Source organism: Agelaius phoeniceus, chromosome 25, assembly GCF_051311805.1.
Source record: "Agelaius phoeniceus isolate bAgePho1 chromosome 25, bAgePho1.hap1, whole genome shotgun sequence".
NCBI lineage: Eukaryota > Metazoa > Chordata > Aves > Passeriformes > Icteridae > Agelaius > Agelaius phoeniceus.
The window spans coordinates 3,591,341-3,615,633 of record NC_135289.1 but is presented as its reverse complement, the minus strand read 5'-3'; the positions used below and the strand labels follow the sequence as shown (position 1 = coordinate 3,615,633).

The following is a 24,293-nucleotide window of genomic DNA, read 5'->3' as shown; positions in this document are numbered from 1 at the left end:
GTTTTGTGTCCTGCAGGGACAAGTTCCCTCAGGATCCTTGCTGAGGAGCAGCTGGGGCTCCATTGAGGCTGTGGTGAAGCCAGGACAGGGAGCAAAGGCACCTCCCAAGGCACTGACACTTCTCTATCAGGACTTTTAAAGTGATTTTGGCCAAACCCTTTTATCCTGCTGGATTCTCCTGTGAATCCCTGAGGCCATTCCTGAGTGCTGGCCCAGAGCTGGGCAGTTCAGCAGGGCCAGAATCACGTGGCTGCTGTAAAACACACGGGCACCACATTCCAGGAGACATTCCAGGATCCAGCTCAGCTCAGTGCTCAACTCCTTCCTTTCCAAACGTTTTTTGTTGCCTTTGCTACCTGCTCCCTGCAATTGGAAACCCAATTTCCTGCCCTTTCATCCTCTGCTTTTTTTGATCTCAGCCTCGCTGGGGGAGGTTTTATCTATTTCTGTTTTCTTGTCTCAGGCAGCTTTTGTCCCCACACTTCCACTTCCTGAGCCTGCAGCTGGGGAGCAGTGAGGTCACATTTGGGTGCACGTTGTTTTTGGGGAGGTGAGGGAAGAATTGAGGCTCCATCCCGGGGGAGGGATGGATTTTCTGAGTCAGGAAGGAAAGATGAAGGTGGAAGCAGAGCCTTGCAGCCAGGTTTGTTTGGACAAAGGAGGATGGAGGAAGGGTTTGGAGCTGCAGTCCCAGCTGGGCATGGCAGTTGGCTGTGGCTGGAGTTGTGTCTTGAAATGTCTCAAGTTTTCCATGAGGTTTCTTTGCTGCTGAGAATGAGTGAAATGACCCCAAAGGCTCCTCATCCCTGAAATCCCAGAATCCCTGGATGGTTTGGGTCGGAAGGGACTTCACACTCCTTCCTTTCTAGGGAAGGAGTTTTTCTAGACCCCTTTCCATTCTACCCCTGCCATGGGCAGGGACATCTTCCTCCATCCCAGGCTGCTCCAAGCCCTGCCCAGCCTGGCCTTGGGCACTGCCAGGGATCCAGGGGCAGCCCCAGCTGCTCTGGGCACCTCCCAGGGAGGAATTCCTTCCCAAATCCCATCTATCCTGCCCTCTGCCAGTGGGAATCCATTCCCCTTCTCCTGCCACTCTCTGCCATATAAAAAGTCCCTTTTCAGTGCTGCTTTCTCTGTGCTTTCTGCTCCACAGGGTCCTCTCATCCTCTTCTCCAAAAGCACCAAATCCTCCAGGAGAACACCTCACTGTGCCCAGTTTTTGATGGAAGCAGACAGAACTGGAGCAGCAGAGCTTTGGGTCACAATAAATCCCTGCCCAGCACTGCTGCTGTTTCCTTGAGGAATGAGTGAAGTCAGCAGCTCCAGGCAGGCTGAGTCCCTGGATCCATGTGGGAATGTGCCCTCCCCTTCCCCCCCACATTTCCAGTGTCCCAGGCACCCTCATTGGCCCAGATTGTGTCTCCAAGGCCTGGAGCTGGGCTCACATCATCACCCTGAGCAATAACTCGCTGCTGCCTGTTTCCTGGGAGGAAAGGAAAGGCAGGAAGGAAAAACAACGGCTCAAAATTTCCACTCATGACAAGAAAAAAAAAAAAAAAAAAAGGGGAAATAAAAGGAAAGCATGAATCAGAGCTGGTTCATTCAGGAACACAGAACTCTACAGAGCAACAAGGACCTGACCTCTGTAGCAGGAGTTTTTATGCTCTTTATTTATTTGTTGTGGGACAGTTTGGCAGAATAGAGGCAGAGTACGTGACAATATTGCTGAGCTTCTGTTCAGAGCTGCCTCAGCCTGGCAGAGGCCTGGAACCCAGGGGATTGAGCATCTTGGTGCTCCTTGGCCTGGACCCAGCTGTGTTTCCCTGGAAGCAGCCCTGGGGTGGCACCGCCGGGCACCTCTGGCACCTGTGAGCTCCCTGTCCCCAGAGGGGCACAACGAGGCTTCCCCAAAGAGGGATCCACAGAGGGCACAGGTGAGAGCAGGGAAACCATGGGGGGATGGATCCATGGATGGATGGATGATGGATGGATGGATCCATGGATGATGGATGGAGGGATGGATGGATGGATGGATGGATGATGGATGGATGGATGGATGGATGGATCCATGGATGATGGATGGATGGATGGAGGGATGGACAGATAGATGGATGGACAGACAGCAGGATGGATGGATGGATGGATGGATGGATGGATGGATGGATGGATGATGGATGGATGGATGGACGGACAGCAGGATAGATGGATGATGGATGGATGGATAGATGGATGGATGGATGGATGGATGGATGGATGGATGGATGGATGGATGATGGATCCATGGATGGAGGGATGGATGGATGGATGGATGGATGATGGATGGAGGGATGGATCGATCCATGGATCCATGGATGGATGGAGGGATGGACAGATGGATGGACAGACAGCAGGATGGATGATGGATGGATGGATCCCTGGATAGAGGGATGGATGGATGGATGGATGGATGGATGGATGGATGGATGGATGGATGGATGGATGGATGGATGGATGGATCCCTGGATCCGTGGATCCGTGGATGGAGGGAGGGATGGACAGATGGATGGACAGACAGCAGGATGGATGAATGGATGGATGGATGGATGGATGGATGGATGGATGGATGGATGGATGGATGGACGGACAGACGGACAGACAGAAGAATGGATGGAAGAATGGACGGCACAGCGGATGGAAGGACGGCAGGACGGACAGACGGAGGGATGGACAGACAGATTGACCGCTCCCGCCCGGTGCGGGCTCAGCCAGACGTGACCCACAGGCCCCGCCCCCGCGCCGCCAAAGGGGCGTGGCCTATCCGCACAGGGGACGCGCTTTTCACCGGGGGCGGGGCCAGACGTGACGCCACGCGGGTCGGACCAATGGGAGCGCGGCGCGGCGGGGCGGGCGCGGCCGCCATTGGCCGGCGGTGATGTCAGGGCGGCGCGGGGCGGGGCCCGGCGGGGCAGAGCGCGGGGCGGCGGAGGAGCCGCGGGTGCGCAGCGGGAGCGGAGCGAGCGGCACCGGGCGGTACCGGCACCGCGGGGACACGGTACCGGCACCGCGGGGACACGGGCGGCGGTACCGTGGGGACCGGCCGGGCGGCAGCCCCGTTCCGCATCCCCGCGGGGATCCGCTCCGGAGCTGGCGGCTCGCGGGGCGCTGCGGGAGGCGGGAGGAGCCCCGGCCGCCCCGGGGGATCGCCCTGCGGGTCCCTCCCGGGGTCCCGGTGCCCCCGGCTCAGCCGCTGAGGGTGCCCGGGGAAGCGGGAGCGCAGCCGGGGGAGAGGTGGGGGTACGGCGAAGGTTGGAGGAAACGGATGGAGCGGCTGCCACGGGACCCCCCGGAATATCGGCTTTCCTCCCGTGTGTTTCAGGTGACGGGCGAGCTCTCGGAAAAGCGCGTTGTGTGCCAGGCTGCCCCAATGCCGGCCCCCACCCTGCAGCCGGGCCAGCTCCGTGAGTAACCCTCGCTGGGAGCTGCTGTTGGTGCGAGTAACAGGAACTGTGCTGGCCTCGTGCTGCTGGGGGAGGAATCCTGCTGCGGGAGGAGGAGGAGGAGGGCGGCAGTGACACTCGGAGCCTGCTGGAATCGCTGGCTGTTGTGGCAGAAACCCGCAGGAGCCTTCAAAGGGGAATCCTGCAGAGCGACGGTGCCGCTGGCAAAGCCCTGGCAGCAAGAAGAGCCTGAGCGGGATCATGTCTAAAAGCCAATCCTCTCCTTCGGTGTTCCTTTAAGCTTCTACATCCTTTACTTCTTCTGTTTTTCCCTCTGCCCCGTCACATCTGCTGGAGAAAAGCTGGGAGGAGATGCACTAAGGCATCGCACATCTCGGGAGGAGAGCTCGGATCGTGCCTCGGCGGCTGCAGCAGCACAGAGCGCTGGGGAGGAGCAGAGCCAGGGGGAACTGAACCATTCCCAGCTCCTGCCGTGTCCCCTGTGCTCCGTGTCCCTGCTTGATGGGGATCTCTGCCGCAGGAGCAGGCTCCGCACTCCCGGGCGGGCGAGCAGGGCTGGCACAGCTCCCTCCTGGATGCTGGCAAGGCCGTGTGGATAAGCTGCTGGCAGAAGATCCCTCCTGGAGCAGCTGCTGGCTGTAGGCCCAGCGAGCCAAGGGTCAGGAGAGCGTGTCCTGCAGCATGACATCCACGCTGGAGCACAAGGATCCCCCCCAGGCCAACGGGGACTGCGGGCAGCCCGCGGGGCCCGAGCATTTCCTGCGGCCCGAGGGCACCGCCGTGGACCTGGTGGTGCTGGAGTCCCGTGCCAACGCCAAAGGGGTGAGGGAGGAGGATGCTCTGCTGGAAAACGGCAGCCAGAGCAACGAGAGCGATGACACCAGCACGGAGCGGGGGCCTGAGCCCCCCTCGCCCCTGAAGGAGATCTCGTTTTCCATCGGGCTGCAGGTGCTGTTCCCCTTCCTGCTGGCTGGATTTGGCACGGTGGCTGCTGGGATGGTGCTGGACATCGTGCAGGTAGGGCTGGGATGGTGCAGGTGGGGCTGGGGTGGGGCTGGACATGGTGCAAGTAGGGCTGGGATAGGGCTGGGATGGTGCAGGTGGGGCTGGGATGGGGCTGGGATGGTGCAGGTGGGGCTGGGATGGGGCTGGACATGGTGCAGGTAGGGCTGGACATGGTGCAGGTAGGGCTGGGGTGGTGCAGGTGGGGCTGGGATGGTGCAGGTAGGGCTGGGGTGGGGCTGGACATGGTGCAGGTAGGGCTGGGGTGGTGCAGGTAGGGCTGGGATGGTGCAAATAGGGCTGGGGTGGTGCTGGACATGGTGCAGGTAGGGCTGGGGTGGTGCAGGTAGGGCTGGGGTGGGGCTGGACATGGTGCAGGTAGGGCTGGGGTGGTGCTGGACATGGTGCAGGTAGGGCTGGGGTGGTGCAGGTGGGGCTGGGATGGTGCAGGTAGGGCTGGGGTGGTGCTGGACATGGTGCAGGTAGGGCTGGGGTGGTGCAGGTGGGGCTGGGATGGTGCAGGTAGGGCTGGGGTGGGGCTGGACATGGTGCAGGTAGGGCTGGACATGGTGCAGATAGGGCTGGGGTGGTGCAGGTAGGGCTGGGATGGTGTAAGTAGGGCTGGAGTGGGGCTGGACATGGTGCAGGTAGGGCTGGGATGGTGCAGGTAGGGCTGGTGCTCCTCTGGCACTCTGCAGGGCTGGGTGGGATAAAGGAATAATAAAGGAATCGCCAAGGAATGCCAAGGCTGCAATAAAGGAATGCCAGGGCTGCTTCAGCAACAGGGAGGGGGGAAAACAGTTTATCCCTGGTGTGCTGGGTGGGGAGGGGGAGATGGGGGAGCCCTCCAGCTCCTTGTGCCAACCCTGGCTTTGTAAATTCAGCTCAGGTAATTTAAGGAGGTGGAAGAGAAGTGAGGAATGAAGGAGGGAGAGGGCACTCAGAGGAGAAGGTGCAGCCTGTGCATCGCAGCTGGAGACAAATCCCTTCCCTGCTGCTGCCTGGGGACACCCCAGCCCTGGGACTGGCTCCTCTCGTCCTTTTCCCACTCAGGTGCTGGCCCAGGCTGTGCCAGCCAGGGAAATGTTTCCCTCCGTGTGTGCCAGGCTCATTCCAGAGCTTCCTGCACCATTCCTTGTGCCCTGGAGGCACCCAGGGATGACAGGAGAGTTCCCCCTGGAAAGGCTGCGCTGGTGACTTTTAGGAAAGGCCAGCAGGGAGCTGGCAGCTCCCCCTGGATGCAAACTGAGGTGTTCCCTGTGGGAATGTGCCAGCCTGGCCGTGTTTCCATGTGGGAACGCTGCCTTTGCAGACGGAGCTGCTCCCAGCGCGTCCCCCAGGCGTGCCTGGCATCAGATCAGCTTCTCCTGGGGCAGAGCCTCCCTTCCCTGGGGCACAGCCCTGGGCTCTGGGGTGGGGACGCGGCCATTTGGGAGCTGTGGGCAGCCAAAATCGGCTCAGCTTGGAGCTGCTGGGCTGGGTAAACAAGGCCTGGCGGTGTGGGCAGCGGGAGGCTCCGGTGTCAGCCCCTGTGCCAGGAAGTCAGAGGGGTTTTTTTGGGATCTGTGGGCGCTCAGGCAGCCGCTCCTCAGGGCTGCCCTGCCCACAGCAGCAGCTTCCCTGCGTGCCTTTGAGCTCTGCTCATCCCCTCCTGGTGGGACCTGCTGGGACGGCTGGGAAGTGACTGCAAACAGGAAAGGCTGGACAGGGGAAATTAATCCAGGACAGCTTTACTGGAATCGTTTTCTGAAAAAAATAAAGTTTCAAGCGTGTTTTCCCTTCACAAGGTCCTTGCCTGGCTCTTCTGGAAGTTCCCCAAAGTGATTTGAGCCCAAGCTAAAGTTTTTCCTGGAGCAGGCACTGCCCTTGTGGTCAGTGTTGACACATGGTGTTCATAATGTCACTTCTCATCTTTCATGCTCTAAACTACACTGAAGCCTTCAGCACTTTCACAGTGTTCTGGACAATTTTTGTCAGCAGTTATTTGCAATTCAATCAATTACACAACTAAATTATTCCTTTATGAAGTTCACCTTCAGGATGCCCTTTTAGAAAATCAGGATTTGAAGGAAAAACAGAAATTTGAGAGCTACAATAGAAGGGGCTGGGAGAGTCTGGCTCAGCCCTGTGTTCTGATTCCTGTGGCCTTTAGGAGTAAAACTTTGTAATTCCTGTGGAATTCCCACAGCAGCTCAGCCTGTGCTGCCAGCAGCTCCAACTCCCTTTAGCCTTGGGATTAAATTCCCATGGCTGGGAAGGAGGATGGATGATTTTTCCAGAACCACCCAGGTCCAGCTCACCCCTCCAGAGCTGCATGGGATCCTGGGCAGATCCTGAAGGACTATTATTATTATTGTTGTTGTTGTTGTTGTTGTTGTTATATTTCATTATTTCATTATTATATAATAAAGGCTATGAGTCTTTGCTGTGTCTTGCAAATATATATATTATATTATTTGACTATATAGTTATTATATTATATAATTATATATAATATATAATTATATAATGTCTATTATTATATTATAAATATAATATATATAAAATATATATTTATATATAAAATTTTATATATTTATAAAATTTTATTTTACTGTATGATTATTATATTATTGTGTTATTAATATAAGATATATATAATTCTTTATGTATATAGTTATATGATATATATAAAATTTCACATGCAAATTTTTATATTTATAAAATTATATTATACTATATAATTATTATATTAATACATTATTTTATTATTATAATAGATGTCATTATTTTATTATTATAATATATATATAATTCTATAATGTATATCATTTTGTGTATATATATATATATATACATATATATTTATATATAAAGTTTATAGATATATATTTGCAAGACACAGCAAAGGCTTTCAGCTGAGACTGACCAAACTCCAGCACTCAAATCTGCCAAAAACTGCAAGTATTGGGCAAAGCCTGTCCATGTTTCCCTGTTTTGGCCTCTGGGTGTGTAAACATTTTGTCCCTGGGGACTCTCTGGGGGATTTTCAGTGGAAGTTGCTGGCTCAGGGCTGTTTTGTCAGCCTGGCAGGGCTGGGCTCACTGCTGCAAATGTCACAGTGGGAAATCCCCAGTGTGGCAGCAGGAGGGGCACTGGGGGTGCTCAGGGCCAGAGGGGACAGGGAGGGGTGGCACTGAGCACAGAGCCAAGGCTGGCACCAGCCACAGGGAGATGGGCTGGATTTATTGATGTGTTTGCTGAGATGGGCTGGATTTATTGATGTGTTTGGTGAGATGGGCTGGATTTATTGAGTGTGCTTGGGTGAGATTTGCTGATTTTATTGAGAGTGCTTTGCTGACATTTCCTGGTTTGATTGAGTGTGCTTTGGTGACATTTCCTGGTTTTGGTGAGATTGGCTGGTTTTATTGAGTGTGCTTTGGTGAGATTGGCTGGTTTTATTGAATGTGTTTGGTGAGATTTCCTGGTTTTATTGAACGTGCTTTAATGTGAGATTGGCTGGTTTTATTGAATGTGCTTTGGTGGCATTTCCTGGTTTTATTGAAAGTGCTTTTGTCAGAGATTTGCTGGTTTTATTGAGTGTGTTTTGGTGAGATGTGCTGGTTTTATTGAGTGTGCTTGGATGAGATTGGCTGAATTTTATTGAATGTGCTTTGGCCAGAGATGTGCTGGTTTCACTGAATGTGCTTTGGTGAGATTTGTTGGTTTTGGTGAGATTGGCTGGTTTTATTAAATGTCCTTTGGTGAGATTTCCTGGTTTTAATGAGTGTGCTTGGGTGAGATGTGCTGGTTTTATTGAGTGTGCTTTAATTTGAGATTTCCTGGCTTTATTGAATTGCTTTGGTGAGATTTGCTGATTTTGTTGAATGTCCTTTGCTGGTTTTATTGAATGTGCTTGGGTAAGATTTGCTTGAATGTGCTTTGGTGAGATGTACTGATTTTATGGAATGTGCTTTGGTCAGAGATTTCCTGGTTTTATTGAATGTGCTTTGGTGAGATTGGCTGGATTTATTGGATGTGCTTTGGTGACATTTCCTGGTTTTATTGAACGTGCTTTAATGTGAGATTGGCTGGTTTTATTGAATGTGCTTTAGTGACATTTCCTGGTTTTATTGAATGTGCTTTGGTGACATTTCCTGGTTTTACTGAATGTGCTTTAACCTTGCAGCACTGGGACGTCTTCAAACAGGTCACTGAGGTGTTCATCTTGGTTCCTGCTCTGCTGGGGCTGAAGGGGAACCTGGAGATGACCCTGGCATCCCGCCTGTCCACAGCTGTGAGTGCCCAGGAGCTGGGGAGGCACAGGGACACCTGCTCTGTGTGTGTGTGGGAGGGTAAAATTCCCAAATTTCCCCCAGAGCCCGGGGTCCAGCTGTGCTGGGAAGGTGTTTACACCCTGCTGGCTGATGGGATGTGAAGGGTTAATGGTGCTGGAGCTTTGCTGCCAGCTCAGGTGCTGTGCTGGGGCTGGGATCCAGCTGTCCCAGCAGGAACTGGGCACAGCAATGTCCCCAGGGCAGGAGGGGACAGCTGGGGAGCACAGGGGAGCTGGCAGGGAGAGTGGCCAGGGATGGAGGTCACAGCTGGGCTTTTGTCCTGCTGGAACTGGCTCTGGCCATGGAGATGAATCACATATGGAATTGAATCACATATGGAATTGAATCACATATGGAATTGAATCACATATGGAATTGAATCACATATGGAATTGAATCACATATGGAATTGAATCAAACATGGAATTGAATCAAACATGGAATTGAATCAAGTACAGGGTTTAACCAAATGTAGGGGTGAATCCAGTGATCTGTTAGCACTTGTTAGTTTTATTTGCTTCCTTCTGCCACGCAGATGTGCCTGTAGATCAACCAAAAATGAATGTTTAGGTTGCCATAGCCAAATCAACAGGCTCCAACGTCATGTTTTTAACCAATTGTAGCCCAGACAAAGCCTTTGTGACCTGTTTGGTCAATGTGCCAGTGCCAGCCAAGGAGTGGCCAATACCCAGTTGTGACAATTTTTGGTGTGAGGCAAAGGAGACAAATCCCATAACCCAAATTCTGCTGGGCTCATCCCCTTCCTCTGGGGCTGTCCTTGCTGCAGGAGAAGGCACAGCAGAGCTGCACAGGGCTCTCTCTGGGTCTCCTCTCCTCCAGGGACAGAGGCTGAGCTTTGTTCAACCCTTCCCTCTGAAACAATCAAACCAACAATTCCCTTTGTTTGTCTCCCTCTCCACTGTTGGCATCCTTGGCTCTTTGCTGTCCTGGCTCCAGGGACGCTCTCCCTGCTGCTCAGGGGGTGCTTGGCCCTTGTGTGTCCCCTCCTGGAGCAGCTTTGGCCCAGGACCCAGCCTGTGGCCAGTCAGGAGTGCAGAACTTGGCCCCACCAGCCCTGGGGACACCAGCACAGGCTCCTGCCCTGTCCTGCTGCTTCCTCCTGTCCCCAGAGGCTTTGGCCTCTGCCTTCCCTCCTGTGCTCCCCAAATCATGGAATTGAAGCTGCAGGAGCATCCAGGAGCCTCCCCATGCCTGCTGGCACAGGAGCACCTCTGCTCCCAGGTGGGTGTAGGGAGCTCCTCCCTGCCCACAGCTCCCTGCCGTGGGTCCCAACAAATTTTCCAAAAAAATCTCCTTGTTTAGGATTTTTCTTCTAAGGAGCTGGGAAGCTTCAGAGAAAAAGGAAAACAATTATTTCATGGGTTTTTTCTGTGTTTTGCTGCTTTAGAATGTGTTTGGAGATTGTTTATCTAACAGGTGATTGTTTAATGGGGTTTATGTGAATTGTTTTGACTCTTTGGCCAAGCTGTGTCGGACTCTGGAAAGAGAGTCACAAGTTTTTATTTTTATATTTTTAACCTTCTGTAAATATCTTTTTTGTATTCTTTAGGATAGTTTAGTATAGTAGTCTTTAATATAATATAATATATTAAAATAATAAATTAGCCTTCTGAAAACACAGAGTCAGATTTATCATTCCTTTCTTCATCTGGGCACCCCACAAATACAAGTGTTACATTCATATTTTCCAAAAAATCTCTTTTAAGATTTTTCTTCTAAGAAGCTGAGAAGCTTCAGAGAAAAAGGAAAACAATTATTTCATGGGTTTTTTTCTGTGTTTTGCTGCTTTAGAATGTGTTTGGAGATTGTTTATCTAACAGGTGATTGTTTAATTACTTTAATGTGAATTGTTTTGACTCTTTGGCCAAGCTGTGTCGGACTCTGGAAAGAGAGTCACAAGTTTTTATTTTTATATTTTTAACCTTCTGTAAATATCTTTTTTGTGTTCTTTAGGATAGTTTAGTATAGTATTCTTTAATATAATATAATATATTAAAATAATAAATTAGCCTTCTGAAAACACAGAGTCAGATTTATCATTCCTTTCTTCATCTGGGTTCCCCACAAATACAATACAAGTGTCCAAAAAATCTCTTTAAGATTTTTCTTCTAAGAAGCTAAGAAGCTTCAGAGAAAAAGGAAAGCAATAATTGTTTCATCATTTTTTCTGTGTTTTGCTGCTTTAGAATGTGTTTGGAGATTGGCCAAAGAGTCAAAATAATTCACATTAAACTAATTAAACAATCAGGGCCAAGCTGTGTCAGATTCTGGAAAGAGAGTCACAAGTTTTTTATTTTTATATTTTTAACCTTCTGTAAATATCCTTTTTGTATTCTTTAGTATAGTTTTATAATATAATATAATATAATATACAATATAATATAGTATATTATAATATATTAATTTAATATAATATAGTATATTAAAATAATATAATATAGTATATTAATAGAATTTCTTTAATATAATATAGTATAGTATATTAAATATACTTTAATATAATATAGTATATTAAAATAATAAATTCGCCTTCTGAGAACATACAGTCAGATTTATCATTCCTTCCTTTGTCTGGGCACTAACACAATCCCAAGCTCTCTCCACAGCCTGGAGTCCTTTCTCAGGCTTTGGGTTCCTAATTAGTGCTGCCTTAAGGCACCTCAGAAATTCCTTTCACAATTAAGAGGCAAAACTCCCCCATTAGTTAAAGGATTAAGGGAGGTTATGCTAATCCCATTCGAATTGCCATGGGGCTGGAATTTTAAGGTCAGGCTTCTTATGGAGCTCAAATTCCTGTGCTGGCTGTGCTGCTCCACTCAGCTTTTTGTTGGCTTTCCCCCATTCCTTCCTCCTCCCTGCCCAGAATTTGCCCCAGAGATGGGAGCATCTCAGTAAAGCACATCCAGCAAGGAGAGCAGGGGGTTAATCAATCAATTAATTAATCAAATTAATCAGTTTACAGATTTCTTGTTTTATTTTCCACCTGAGAGGAGGAAATTGCTGCTGTTGTGCACAAGTTTGAAGAAGTTTGGGATGCAGTGCTGTAGGTTTTTGTGTCATAGCATGATTGGCTAAGAAAGCTCACACTGCAGCACGAGTCCATAAGATGAAATATGTAAAGATTGGGTCAAAACCATAAATACCCTTGTTGGCAGTGTTTTATTGGTCAATAAACCCTTAAAAAGTCTTGTAACTAAGGGTCCTGAGACCTTCTGAGCCATGCAGTGGAGATGTGAGCTGAACTCACCCTTCCTGTCTGTGTAAAAAATAAGAAAAATAAATCCCATCATCGAAAAAACTCAGAGGTCCCTTCTCTAACTCCTTCAAAATTCAAAATGCATTTCCCACTGCAGTGTTGGAGCCTCTCCCTTGTTTCCTGAGTTCATCAGCTTCTAATGATGCAAATTGGGTATAAATGTACCCAATTGGGTATAAATTTACCCATTGTTCCCATAAAGCCCCTGGAGGTGGCAGGGAGGAGCAGATCTCACACCCTGCAGCGATTCCTCTGCCTTATTTTGGATCCTACAGCAGGAATTGAAGCATTTCCACCTCCTGCTCCTGCTTGGTGTCCCCCCCAGTGACATTTACTGGGTTATTCTTTAATCCTGGTCATCCTGCTCAGCCTCTCCCTGCTCCTCTCTGTGTCCCCATGTGTCCCCAGCCTTGTTTGCTCAGCTCTTCCCAGCAGCTTTCCCTGGCTTTGCTGCTGACCTGGGGCAGCCTGACCCAGCCAGGCCCAGCAGAGTGAGGGCCCTGGGCAATGCAGTTTGTGGCTGCAGGGGTGTCATGGATATATTTTATGGAAAATCCTTTCCTTAGGGTCTTTTCTCTTGAGAGGCCTCAGAGAGGAAATGCAAACAATAATTATCTGTTGCTGTGGGATGCAACAGGGGCAGCTGGGATTGGGCTCATGGGGTTGTTTTTAATTAATGGCCAATCACAGCCCAGCTGGCTCAGACTCTCTGGTCAGTCACAAGATTTTATTATCATTCTTTTCCCCTTTTCCCTTTCCTTTCCTCTCCTCTTAATAGAATATATATATCATAATTGAATATATATTATCATAAAATAGTAAATCAGCCTTCTGAAACATGGAGTCAAGATTCTCCTCCCTCATCCTGGGACCCTCCCTCATAATTGAATATATATTATCATAAGAGAATAAATCAGCCTTCTGAAACATGGAGTCAAGATTCTCATCTCCTCCCTCATCCTGGGACCCCAGTGAACACCACCACACAAGGGGCACAGAGAGATCTTGTTGATTTTGCAGCATTCCCATCGGACTTTTGGTTGGTGACACCAAAAATTTTGGACTTTTGGTTGGTGACACCAAAAATTTTGGACTTTTGGTTGGTGACACCAAAATTTTAGGATTTTTGGTTGGTGTTGATTCCCCTTTGCACTCCCTTTTCTGCTGAATTGTTCTCCTGAGGGTTTGAGTCCCCTCCTGCTCCTGGCAGGCAGGATTTGGCTGTTGGCAGGTGTGAAGGGCTGCCAGGCTGCAATGGTGTCTGATTTTCCTCTTACAGGCTAACATTGGCCAAATGGATTCACACAAAGAGCTCTGGAAGATGATCACAGGGAACATGGCTCTGATACAGGTAAGCAGAGGGAAGGGGAATATTCCCAGCTGGGACAAGCCCAGTTTGGCAGGTGTGGGAGGTTTCAGTGCCTGGGATTTGCTGTTGGTGTCTGATGGTGGCCCTGCAGGCTGGGCTGGGTGTTGCCATGCTGGATTCTGATCCCCCTGGGTGGGGTTTCCCTCCTGGAATCATGGAATAAAATCATGGAGTGGTTTGGGTTGGAAGGGACCTTAAAGTTCATGCCAGGTTTCAGCTTCCTTTGCTGCCTCTGTTGGGGTCAGGATTGAAGGCACTTGAGCTGATAGTTCATGTTCACACTCAGGTGTTTGTGGTTTCTTATCAGTGTTACAGTCTCACAGCCTGAGTCCTGCAGTCTCATTAACAAGGCACAAAATGGCCAACTATCTTTTGTTCCAAGGTCTTTTAAGGCTAAACTATCCAATTAAGAAATAACACCTAAATTATTTTCACTTTTAACCAAATAACTGATCCCTCAAAGCCCTCAGTGTGGACTTTTCTGTCCAATTACAAAATACCACCCAAACCCATGAAGAAGGAAGAAAAAGGTAAAGAAGAACAACCTAGAACCTCCATCTTGCTTCATATTTGTTCCTGTATTCTAAAACCCCAAACTCTTAAGTTTTCCACCCTGTAACATTACACACTTTTAACCAAGAACACACCCATAATCCCAGTGCTGTTAATCAATTTTGGAAGCCTTCTCCACAGCCTCAGGGGGTCAGAGTCTGTTAGCACAGAAAGTTTAAAATTCTCAGCATCCAGAACTCCAACAAGCTCATCCATTTCCCATGGGCAGTGACACCTCCCACTCTCCCAGGCTGCTCTAACCTGGCCATGGGCACTTCCAGGGATGAGGCAGCCACAGCTGGGCAAGGTTTCCTACACACAGAATCACTGGGCTGGGAGAGACCTCAAAGATCATGGAGTCCAACCCAGCCCCAACCCCTCAGCTGAGCCCTGGCACCCAGAGCCACATCCAGGCTTTGTTAAGGGACTCCACCACCTCCCCGGGCCGAACATTCCAGAACTTTATTGTCAGATTATGCTCTTTTCTGACCCAGAGATGGGGCAACTCAGAGGCATCTTAAAAACTTTTATTCCATTTTCAGTCTCATGTGAAGGGTGAGACAACACAGACGTTATAATTCACACCATCACAATCAGAAGTTAACTATTTCCTAATTACAACACATCACAAGTGTTTCTTGGCCTATCAGCTTTTGCCACACCATGCTGTAAATGCCTAATTCTCTACAAATTCATTTCCCACACTTTATCACTCTTTCAGGAGAAAACTTTTCCCTGCTCTCCAGCCTGTATTTCCCTTGGTGCAGCTCGAGGCTGTGTGCTCTGGTTGTGTCAGTGCCTGCAGACAGAGCCCAGCCCCAGCTGAGCACAGGCACCTTTCAGGAGCTGCAGAGTGATGGGGGCAGCCCTGAGTCTCCTTTGCTCCAGGCTGAGCACCCCCAGCTCCCTCAGGGCTTCCTCACAGGGTTTGTGTGTTCCCAGCCCCTCTCCAGCCTCGTTGCCTCTTCTAGACATGCTCAAGTTCTCCCCACTCCCTGGGACTGTTTTGGTGTCTTGGTGACCCTGTGCTTTCCATTTCCAGCTCCAGTCCATGGTGGGACTGTCCTGGTGTCTTGGTGTCCCTGTGCTTTCCATTTCCAGCTCCAGGCCATGGTGGGACTGTCCTGGTGTCTTGGTGACCCTGTGTTTTCCATTTCCAGCTCCAGGCCATGGTGGGACTGTCCTGGTGTCTTGGTGACCCTGTGCTTTCCATTTCCAGGTCCAGGCCATGGTGGGACTGTCCTGGTGTCCTGGTGACCCTGTGCTTTCCATTTCCAGGTTCAGTCCATGGTGGGACTGTCCTGGTGTCTTGGTGACCCTGTGCTTTCCATTTCCAGCTCCAGGCCATGGTGGGACTGTCCTGGTGTCTTGGTGACCCTGTGCTTTCCATTTCCAGGTCCAGGCCACCGTGGTTGGTTTCCTGGCCTCGATTGCAGCCGTGGTGTTTGGGTGGATCCCAGATGGGCACTTCAGCATGGACCACGCTGTGCTGCTGTGTGCCAGCAGCGTGGCCACTGCCTTCATTGCTTCCCTAGTCCTGGGTGAGAGTCCCCCCTCTGCTGTGCCCCCTCCTCCTGAAATATTAACCTCCCCTTGGCCTTATCTTGGGGGTTTTTTTGCCTCTTTCTGGTTGCAGGCATGATTATGATTGGGGTGATCATTGGCTCCAAGAAGATGGGGATCAATCCTGACAACGTGGCCACGCCGATCGCTGCCAGCCTGGGGGACCTCATCACCCTGGCCCTGCTCTCAGGGATCAGCTGGGGCCTGTACAAGGAGCTGGGTGAGGAGCAGCAAAAGGCTCAGGCTCTGCCTGCTCCTTGCTGTGTCCCCCTCTCGTTTCTTCACCCTCTTCCTCTGGAATCTGCCTCGGGGTGTGTGGGGTTCCTGCTCTGGAGCTCCCTCAGTTGGGCTTAGTCCAGGTTAGAGGAGGGGATGGAGCCTCTCACTGCCTGGAACTCCTCCTCCTCTCCAGGTGAGGTGCTCAGGGAGAGCTCCTTCCTCCTTCCTCCCTCTTTCCTCCTCCTCCTTCCTTCCCTGGGACACGGGGCTGGGACTCAGCCAGGTTCATCCAGGGCTGAAGGAAGCAGCTGCCCAGGAGTGGGAAGCAGCAGGGATAAGAGCTGGAATTGCAGAGATCTCCCTCAGATCTGCTGGTGAACACATCCAGGTGTTTTAGAGGCTACAGCTGTGACAAGGAACCACCACATCCTGCAGACTCCAGGCTGCCCTGAACTGTCCCTGGAGCTCCTGAGGGACGTGGCCTTGACTTTTCTGCTTCTTTTTCTCCTTCTTCCCCTGCCCAGAGGGCAGAGCCTACGTGAACCCCTTGGTGTGCGCCTTCTTCCTGTCCCTGCTGCCCATCTGGATCATCATTGCCAGGAGGAATTCTGCCACCAGGGAGGTGCTCTACTCGGGCTGGGAGCCTGTCATCATTGCCATGGCCATCAGCAGGTGAGCCTGGCCCTGGCCTGTGCCCAGAGCCCCCCAGGTGAGCCCAGCACTGACCGCCCCTCTCCCCTGCAGCGTCGGGGGGCTCATTTTGGACAGGACGGTGTCGGACCCCAACTTTGCTGGCATGGCAGTGTTCACCCCAGTCATCAATGGTGAGTCCTGCCCGCCCTGGGCTGCAGCTCTTGGCAAACTGGGCTGGTCTGGGGCTTCAGGACACTCATTCTCTCTCGGGGCACACCCTGTGCCACCCTATCACCCTTTGTTCTTGGCAAACTGGGATGGTCTGGGGCTTCAGGACACTCATTCTCCTCTAGGACACACAGGTTTGGCTCCCCTGTCACCCTCTGCTCTTGGCAAACTGGGGTGGTCTGGAACTTCAGGACACTCATTCTCCTCTCTGGGGCGCCTCCTTTCCCCCCCTTCTTTCCTTTCCTTTCCCCCCCTTCTTTCCTTTCCTTTCCCCCCCTTCTTTCCTTTCCTTTTCCCCCCCTTCTTTCCTTTCCTTTTCCCCCCCTTCTTTCCTTTTCTTTTCCCCCCCTTCTTTCCTTTCCTTTTCCCCCCCTTCTTTCCTTTTATTTCCCCCCCTTCTTTCCTTTTATTTTCCCCCCTTCTTTCCTTTCCTTTTCCCCCCATTCTTTCCTTTCCTTTTCCCCCTTCTTTCCTTTCCTTTTCCCCCCCTTCTTTCCTTTCCTTTTCCCCCCCTTCTTTCCTTTCCTTTTCCCCCCTTCTTTCCTTTCCTTTTCCCCCCCTTCTTTCCTTTCCTTTTCCCCCCCTTCTTTCCTTTCCTTTTCCCCCTTCTTTCCTTTCCTTTTCCCCCTTCTTTCCTTTCCTTTTCCCCCTTCTTTCCTTTCCTTTTCCCCCTTCTTTCCTTTCCTTTTCCCCCTTCTTTCCTTTTCCCCCCTTCCTTCTTTCCCCCTATTCTTTCTTTCTTGCTTTCCATGCCAACAACCTTGGTGGGTAATTCTTCCAGGGCTAAACACTGGAACAATTCCTCTTCTCAGACTTCTCTCTGGCTCACAGAAATCCACCTCTCCCACAGGTGTGGGTGGCAACCTGGTGGCAGTGCAGGCCAGCCGAATCTCCACCTACCTGCACATGAGTGGGGAGCCTGGAGAAGGCCCTGGCACGGCCCCTCGGAAGTGCCCCAGCCCCTGCAGCACCTTCTGCAGCTCAGGTACAGCCCTGGAGGGCAGGGCTTGGTGCCAGCTGGGCTCCCTGGGCACAACCAAGGGGGCACAGCCCTGCTCAGGTCAGGCTGGGGCTGCCCTGCCCCATCCAGGGCTCTGCTGGGGGGGAAATGGGAGTGTGGGGTGTCCTGAGCTGGAAGGGGATTTGGGGATGTCTTGGTTTGAGCAGACAGGTTCTGCTAAGGAAGGCAAGAAATGGGAAATTTTAAACTCCCCTCCCTCCAAATTGTTATAAATTTGAAATTAAGGGGCTCTCAGGCAAAGATGTGGGAATAGGAATAACAGTTCTTTATTGTCCTGAGCTGGAAGGGGATTTGTGGATGTCTTGGTTTGAAAAGCCAGGTTCTGCTCAGGAAGGCAAGAGGCCCCCCCTGAAATAGGAAATGTAAACCTATATATTTATATTTTCTAAAATATATTAAATATATATTTTATATTAAAAATATAAAATATATTTTACAATTATTTACAATAAATAAATAATTTACAAATAATTTACAATTATTCACAATGAGTTATTTTCGCTACAAGAACATAAACATCAGAAGGCTTAGAAAACCTTAAAAAAATCAGGGTGTGACACTTGGGCACTTGCAGGGTCTGAATGTGTCCTTCTGTGCCCTTTGCAGACGTGAACTCCCGCTCTGCCCGTGTGCTCTTCCTGCTGGTGGTGCCCGGGCACCTGGTGTTCCTCTACACCATCCACTCCATGCAGGGGGGACACACCACGCTCACCCTCATCTTCATCGTCTTTTACATGACAGCAGCGCTGCTCCAGGTGAGCTGGGAGCCCTCAGGTGGGGCTGGGCTGCCTCAGGGGACACGGCTGGCACCTGCTCAGGTGTCCCTGTCCCTGCCCAGAGATCCTGTGCTGGGCAGAGGGATCCTTCAGGAATTCCTTCGTGGGCACCTGAGCACACAATTCTTCCATCCTGCCATTCCTGGGGAGTTTCAAAATCTGCCTTTTGTCTCTTTTTATAGTCTTTTTGGTAGCCAAAGTGTGCTAATCTGTCCTGGGGGGTGATCTGGCAATTTGGAAAGGCCTGGTGATGAAAAGAGGATGTGGAATTTGGCAGGGAACGTGTGCCCCGTGCTGCCCTTTGCCCTGGCATTCCCTGGGGCTGTGAGGGACACAAGACCCAAAGGCCTGGGAGGACCCACTGCAGATTTTATTGTGGCCATGGGGTTAATTGTTCCCATGGGGTTGTCGTGGGGTTGTTGTGGCATGTGGGGTTGTTGTTCCCACAGGGTTAATTGTTCCCATAGGGTTAATTGTGGCCATTGGGTTAATTGTGGCCATGGGGCTGTTGTGGCTTATGGGGTTAATTGTGCCCATGGTGTTGTTGTTCCCATGGAGTTATTGTGGCCATGGGGTTGTTGTGGCCCATGGGGTTAATTGTTGCTATGGGGTTGTTGTGGGGTTGTTGTGCCCACAGGGTTAATTGTTCCCATAGGGTTAATTGTGGCCATGGGGTTGTTGTGGCTTATGGGGTTAATTGTGCCCATGGGGTGGTTGTGCCCATGGTGCTGTTGTTCCCATGGAGTTGTTGTGGCCACGGGGCTGTTGTGGCCCATGGGGTTAATTGTGCCTGTGGGGTGGTTGTGGCCCATGGGGTTAATTGTTCCCATGGGGTTGTTGTGGGGTTGTTGTGCCCACAGGGTTAATTGTTCCCATAGGGTTAATTGTGGCCATGGGCTTGTTGTGGCTTATGGGGTTAATTGTGCCCATAGGGTGGTTGTGCCCATGGTGTTGTTGTAGCCCATGGGGTTAATTGTGCCTGTGGGGTTGTTGTGCCCATGGGGTTAATTGTGCCTGTGGGATTAATTGTTCCCATGGAATTATTGTGGCCTATGGGGTTAATTGTGGTTGTTGTGGGATTAATTGTGGCCCACGGGGTTGTTGTTCCCATGGGGTGGTTGTGCCCATGGGGTTGTGCTCCCCGGGGCCAGGCAGGGCCGCAGTGGGGTTTGTAGGGCCGCAGTGGGGTTTGCAGGGCCGCAGTGGGGTCTGCAGGGCCGCAGTGGGGTGACAGGGCTGCCATAGGGTCTGCAGGGCCGCAGTGGGGTTTGTAGGGCCGCAGTGGGGTTTGTAGGGCCGCAGTGGGGGTCACAGGGCCGCAGTGGGGGTCACAGGGCCGCAGTGGGGGTCACAGGGCCGCAGTGGGGGTCACAGGGCCGCAGTGGGGTTTGTAGGGCCGCAGTGGGGTCACAGGGCCGCAGTGGGGTCTGCAGAGCTGCAGTGGGGTTTGCAGGGCCACCGTGGGGTCACAGGGCCACAGTGGGGTTTGCAGGGCCACCGTGGGGTCACAGGGCCGCCGTGGGGTCTGCAGGGCTGCAGTGGGGTCTGCAGGGCTGCCATGGGATTTTTAGGGCTGCAATGGGGTCTGCAGGGCTGCCGTGGGGCTGCAGAGTTGCTGTGGGCTCACACAGGGGCTCAGGGCTGTCCCTGCCGTGGCTCTTGCAGGTGCTGATCCTGCTCTACATCGCAGACTGGATGGTGCACTGGATGTGGGGCAGGCACCTGGACCCCGACAACTTCTCCATCCCGTACCTGACAGCCCTGGGGGACCTGATTGGGACAGGGCTGCTGGCCCTCAGCTTCCACGTGCTCTGGCTCATCGGGGACAGGGACTCCGACGTTGGGGATTAAACCTCCCTGCTCCTCCCTTCCCACAGCTCTCCTCCTTCCATTTGTTGTTTCTTTGCTTCTCCCCCTCCTGCCACCCCTCACCCTGGAAGATTTCACCTTTGATACTGGATTCTCATTATTTTCAATGGGAATTTTACCTGGTTTATATTTCAAGCCGAGTTTGTAAAAAAGAAAAATCTTACCTAGTTTTGGGAAGGACAAACAAACAAACAAACAAAAAGTGTAACGAGACAATCACTAAGTGCAATTTTCGTAGCAGTTGTGTCTGAACCAAGGTTCCAGAGAAGTTCCTGCTCAGTCAGGTCATGCAGGGAGCCCCCCCTGCCCCATCCCTCGAGGTGCAGGGCTGCTTTTTTCGCTTCATAAGCGTTTTTTAAACCCTGCAGGTGGAGCTCATGTCTGTTCAGCTGAGCTGGCACCTTCCAGCCAAGCACAACCTCACAGCCCAGGGCATGGGCTACACCTGCCTTGGCTCCCTGAAGCTCCAGCCTGGGCCCACACCCAGAAATGGGGAGTGTCTGTGAAGGGGGATGAGGAGGATGGTGAGGAAGGCTCCTGTGTTCACCCCAGGAATGTGAGTGAGCTCATTTGGGACCCCCAGCTCCTGGCTGGGCTCTGCTGGCAGCTTCAGGCTCCCTTTTGCCACCCACCCCAGAGTGCAGCACGCTGCTCCTGCCTTGGTGAGCTGAGCTCAGCTGCCCTGAGCCTGGCCCAGAGGGGCTGGGGGCTCTCCCCACCCATCACCATCACCATCCCCTGCCAGGGATCCCTGCTGGAGCCCTCCTGGTGCTGCTCCATTCCCCTGGCTGACCTTCCCAGAGGGGTGGATGGACAAACAGCTCCTGGGTTTTGTGCCCAGGTTTCCTTTTGGGCTGCTGAGGGGCTCCTTGCAGGCAGGAAAAGCCACCCAGCAGCTCCCCCAGCTGAGCCTGGGGTGCTCCCAGCTGGGCAGGAGCATTTTGGTGTCTGTAAGGGAAGGAGCTCCATGGGATTGTTCTGCAGCTGGAGATGCAGTGTCACACACAGGGGCCTGGCTGGTGGAGCAGGAACAGGAACCAACCCCCTGCCCTGGTGTCAAATCTGGGGTTCCTGGGGCTCAGCCCAGCTGGGAGGCCCTGGCTGAGCCCTGGCAGGGCAGGGTTCCCTCTTCTGCTGCTTCCCCTCCTGCTTTTTGTGGAATTCCTGCTCTTCCCCTTAGGCCGTGCTGGGAGGGCAGGAAAAACCCACAGCAAGTGCACCCAGAGGGGTAAACCAAGACCAAAGTTAGGCCAGGCTCAATGTCCCAGGCCAGAGCAGGACCTGGCTCCAGATGATGCTGTTGGAAAGGAGGCTCAGGATGGAGGAGTTCTGGATTGTTGGAAAACAGGGCCAGGATGGAATTCTGGAAATCCACAGAGCAGATAGAGCCAAACCAGAGCTCCTGGCTGCTGCAGGCCCTCCCTGGAGCTCTGCAAACCCTTCCCTGCTGCAGGAGGCAGGGCTGGGCTCCAGGCTGCTCCTCCTGAGCAGGTCTTGTATTTTTGAGGTGATTCCCCCTTTTTTTCCCTTGCTAATCCAGCATCAGGCTCAGTTTCCCTCCTCCTGTGCTCCATGTCCCGTGTGGGAGCAGCTCTGATCCTCCTCTCTCCCCTCTGGTGACATTTCTGAGCTTTCCTTTGGCCAAAGCTGTGCTCAAAGGGAAAAAACCCAACCACAAAACAAACCCTGTCCCTGCTGTGCTGAGCTCTCAGCCCAGGGAATCCTGGAATATTATTTTTCCTGGAATATTATTTTTCCTGGAGTATTATTTTCTGGAATATTATTTTCCTGGAATATTATTTTCTGGAATATTTTTTTTTGGAATATTATTTTCTGGAATATTATAATTTTCTGGAATAATATTTTCTGGAATATTCTCAGCTGCTCACCTGATTTCTCTGCCTGATGTTGAGGAATTAAATGCAAGATTTCCTTCCATTAACATTTCAGCTTTTATGGATATAAAGAGAAGCTCTGCTGGCCTTTCTGGTGTCACATCACCACTTAATCCCCCAGGAAAAAATTCCCTAGAGGAGGAATCTGCCTCTCATGGTGGGGCTGGGGGGGGAGTCTGTACATTAAATATGGTCCAAGGTGTGCTTGGGGAATGGTCAGGGAAGAATTTAATTTAAAACTGAGGAATATTGATGGGAAAACAAACAAAAACAAAAGAAACCTCTTCCCACTGGTTGCACTCCAATGCATGCCTACTCTACAGCTGCCTGCAGATGAAAATCCTGGTTTACTCTTTTATTAAAGGAAAAAAAAAGACTGTCTTAATTATTTATAGTTCCTATAACTGACAGATGTCGACCTAATGGATAAATTATATTTGGTTAAATAAAGATGACATTTATTTATCTGGACTCTGGTGGGGTTTTTTTTGGTTTTTTTTTTCCATCAGGTTGAAGGCCCCACTCAGGTTTTGAGGCTTATTTGAGCTCTCTTTTGATTAGGAGAGTTACAAAAATCAAATAAACTGCTGGGCATGAGGCAAACTGGGCTTAGTGTGAGTGCCAGGTGACCTTGGGCAGGTCCTGGCAGCTCCTGGGGGCTCCCAGCAGGAATTCAGGTGTTTGTTCAGCATCCAGGCCCTGCTGCCACGTGGCCCCTCCCTTTTCCTGCTGATTTGGTGGAAGAAAAGGGAATAGAAAAGGGTAAATAAGGGTTCTGCCCCTTCTGGGCTGCAGAAAAACCCCTGGAGTTGCAGGAATTGGTGTTTCCCTGCAGGGCTGTCCAGAGCAGGGTCTTGGTGCAGAATCCTGTAGTGTTGTGAGGTTTTTAGGACAAGGTGAGAGAATTTAATTTTAAGTTTTCAGAAGGCTAATTTATTTTATATTTGATTATATATTATATTTTTATTTTATATATATAACTTCTTTTAATATAATATCATAAAATATAAAATAAATATAACAATATATTGTTATATTTATTTTATGTTTTATGATATTATATTAAAAGAAGTTATCTACTAAAACTATACTAAAGAAAGGATACATCAGAAGGCTAGAAAAGAATGGATAATAAAAACCTGTGACAGACTCAGCCCAATCAGGCTGTGATTGGTCATTAAATTAAAACAATTCACATGCTGGGTAAACAATTTTCTAAACTGGGGGTGTGTGGGGCCAAATCTGGGGGTGCACAGAGCAGGGGGTGCAGGGGGCTGGGGACACAGGGGATGTGCAGGATCTGGGGGTGCACAGAGCAGGGTTTGGGTTGCACAGAGCAGATCTGGGGGTGCACAGAGCAGATCTGGGGGCGCACAGAGCAGATCTGGGGGTGCACATAGCAGGGTTTGGGGGTGCACAGAGCAGATCTGGGGGGGCACAGAGCAGGGTTTGGGGTGCACATAGCAGGGTTTGGGGGTGCACAGAGCAGATCTGGGGGGGCACAGAGCAGGGTTTGGGGGCGCACAGAGCAGGGTTTGGGGGTGCACAGAGCAGATCTGGGGGTGCACAGAGCAGATCTGGGGGCGCACAGAGCAGGGTTTGGGGTGCACATAGCAGATCTGGGGGTGCACAGAGCAGGGTTTGGGGTGCACAGAGCAGATCTGGGGGTGCACAGAGCAGATCTGGGGGCGCACAGAGCAGATCTGGGGGCGCACAGAGCAGGGTTTGGGGGTGCACAGAGCAGGGTTTGGGTTGCACAGAGCAGGGTTTGGGGGTGCACAGAGCAGGGTTTGGGGGTGCACAGAGCAGATCTGGGGGCGCACAGAGCAGATCTGGGGACGCACAGAGCAGATCTGGGGGTGCACAGAGCAGGGTTTGGGTTGCACAGAGCAGGGTTTGGGTTGCACATAGCAGATCTGGGGGTGCACAGAGCAGGGTTTGGGTTGCACAGAGCAGATCTGGGGGTGCACAGAGCAGGGTTTGGGGTGCACAGAGCAGGGTTTGGGGTGCACAGAGCAGATCTGGGGGTGCACAGAGCAGGGTTTGGGGTTGCACAGAGCAGATCTGGGGGCGCACAGAGCAGATCTGGGGACGCACAGAGCAGATCTGGGGGTGCACAGAGCAGGGTTTGGGTTG

At 51.3% G+C, this 24,293-nt stretch overlaps 1 protein-coding gene across 4 annotated transcripts; it reads left to right on the top strand.

The window, feature by feature from the left end:
• The first annotated feature begins 1,918 nt into the window (after nt 1-1,918).
• SLC41A1 (solute carrier family 41 member 1) lies at nt 1,919-22,628 on the top strand. 4 transcript variants are annotated; one of them, XM_077190671.1, is made up of 11 exons: nt 1,919-1,934; nt 3,356-4,454; nt 8,608-8,715; nt 13,312-13,383; nt 15,350-15,494; nt 15,590-15,736; nt 16,260-16,407; nt 16,480-16,559; nt 17,447-17,581; nt 18,224-18,372; nt 20,059-22,628. In XM_077190671.1, exons 2-11 carry the CDS (start codon nt 4,119-4,121, stop codon nt 20,242-20,244), a joined length of 1,506 nt encoding a protein of 501 aa, XP_077046786.1. In that variant the 5' UTR covers nt 1,919-1,934; nt 3,356-4,118; the 3' UTR covers nt 20,245-22,628. The 4 variants fall into 4 exon arrangements, with proteins under 4 accessions (XP_077046786.1, XP_077046785.1, XP_077046787.1 ...); XM_077190670.1 differs by lacking the exon at nt 1,919-1,934 and adding an exon at nt 2,924-3,031; XM_077190672.1 differs by lacking the exon at nt 1,919-1,934 and adding an exon at nt 2,960-2,974.
• Nucleotides 22,629-24,293: the final 1,665 nt, after the last annotated feature.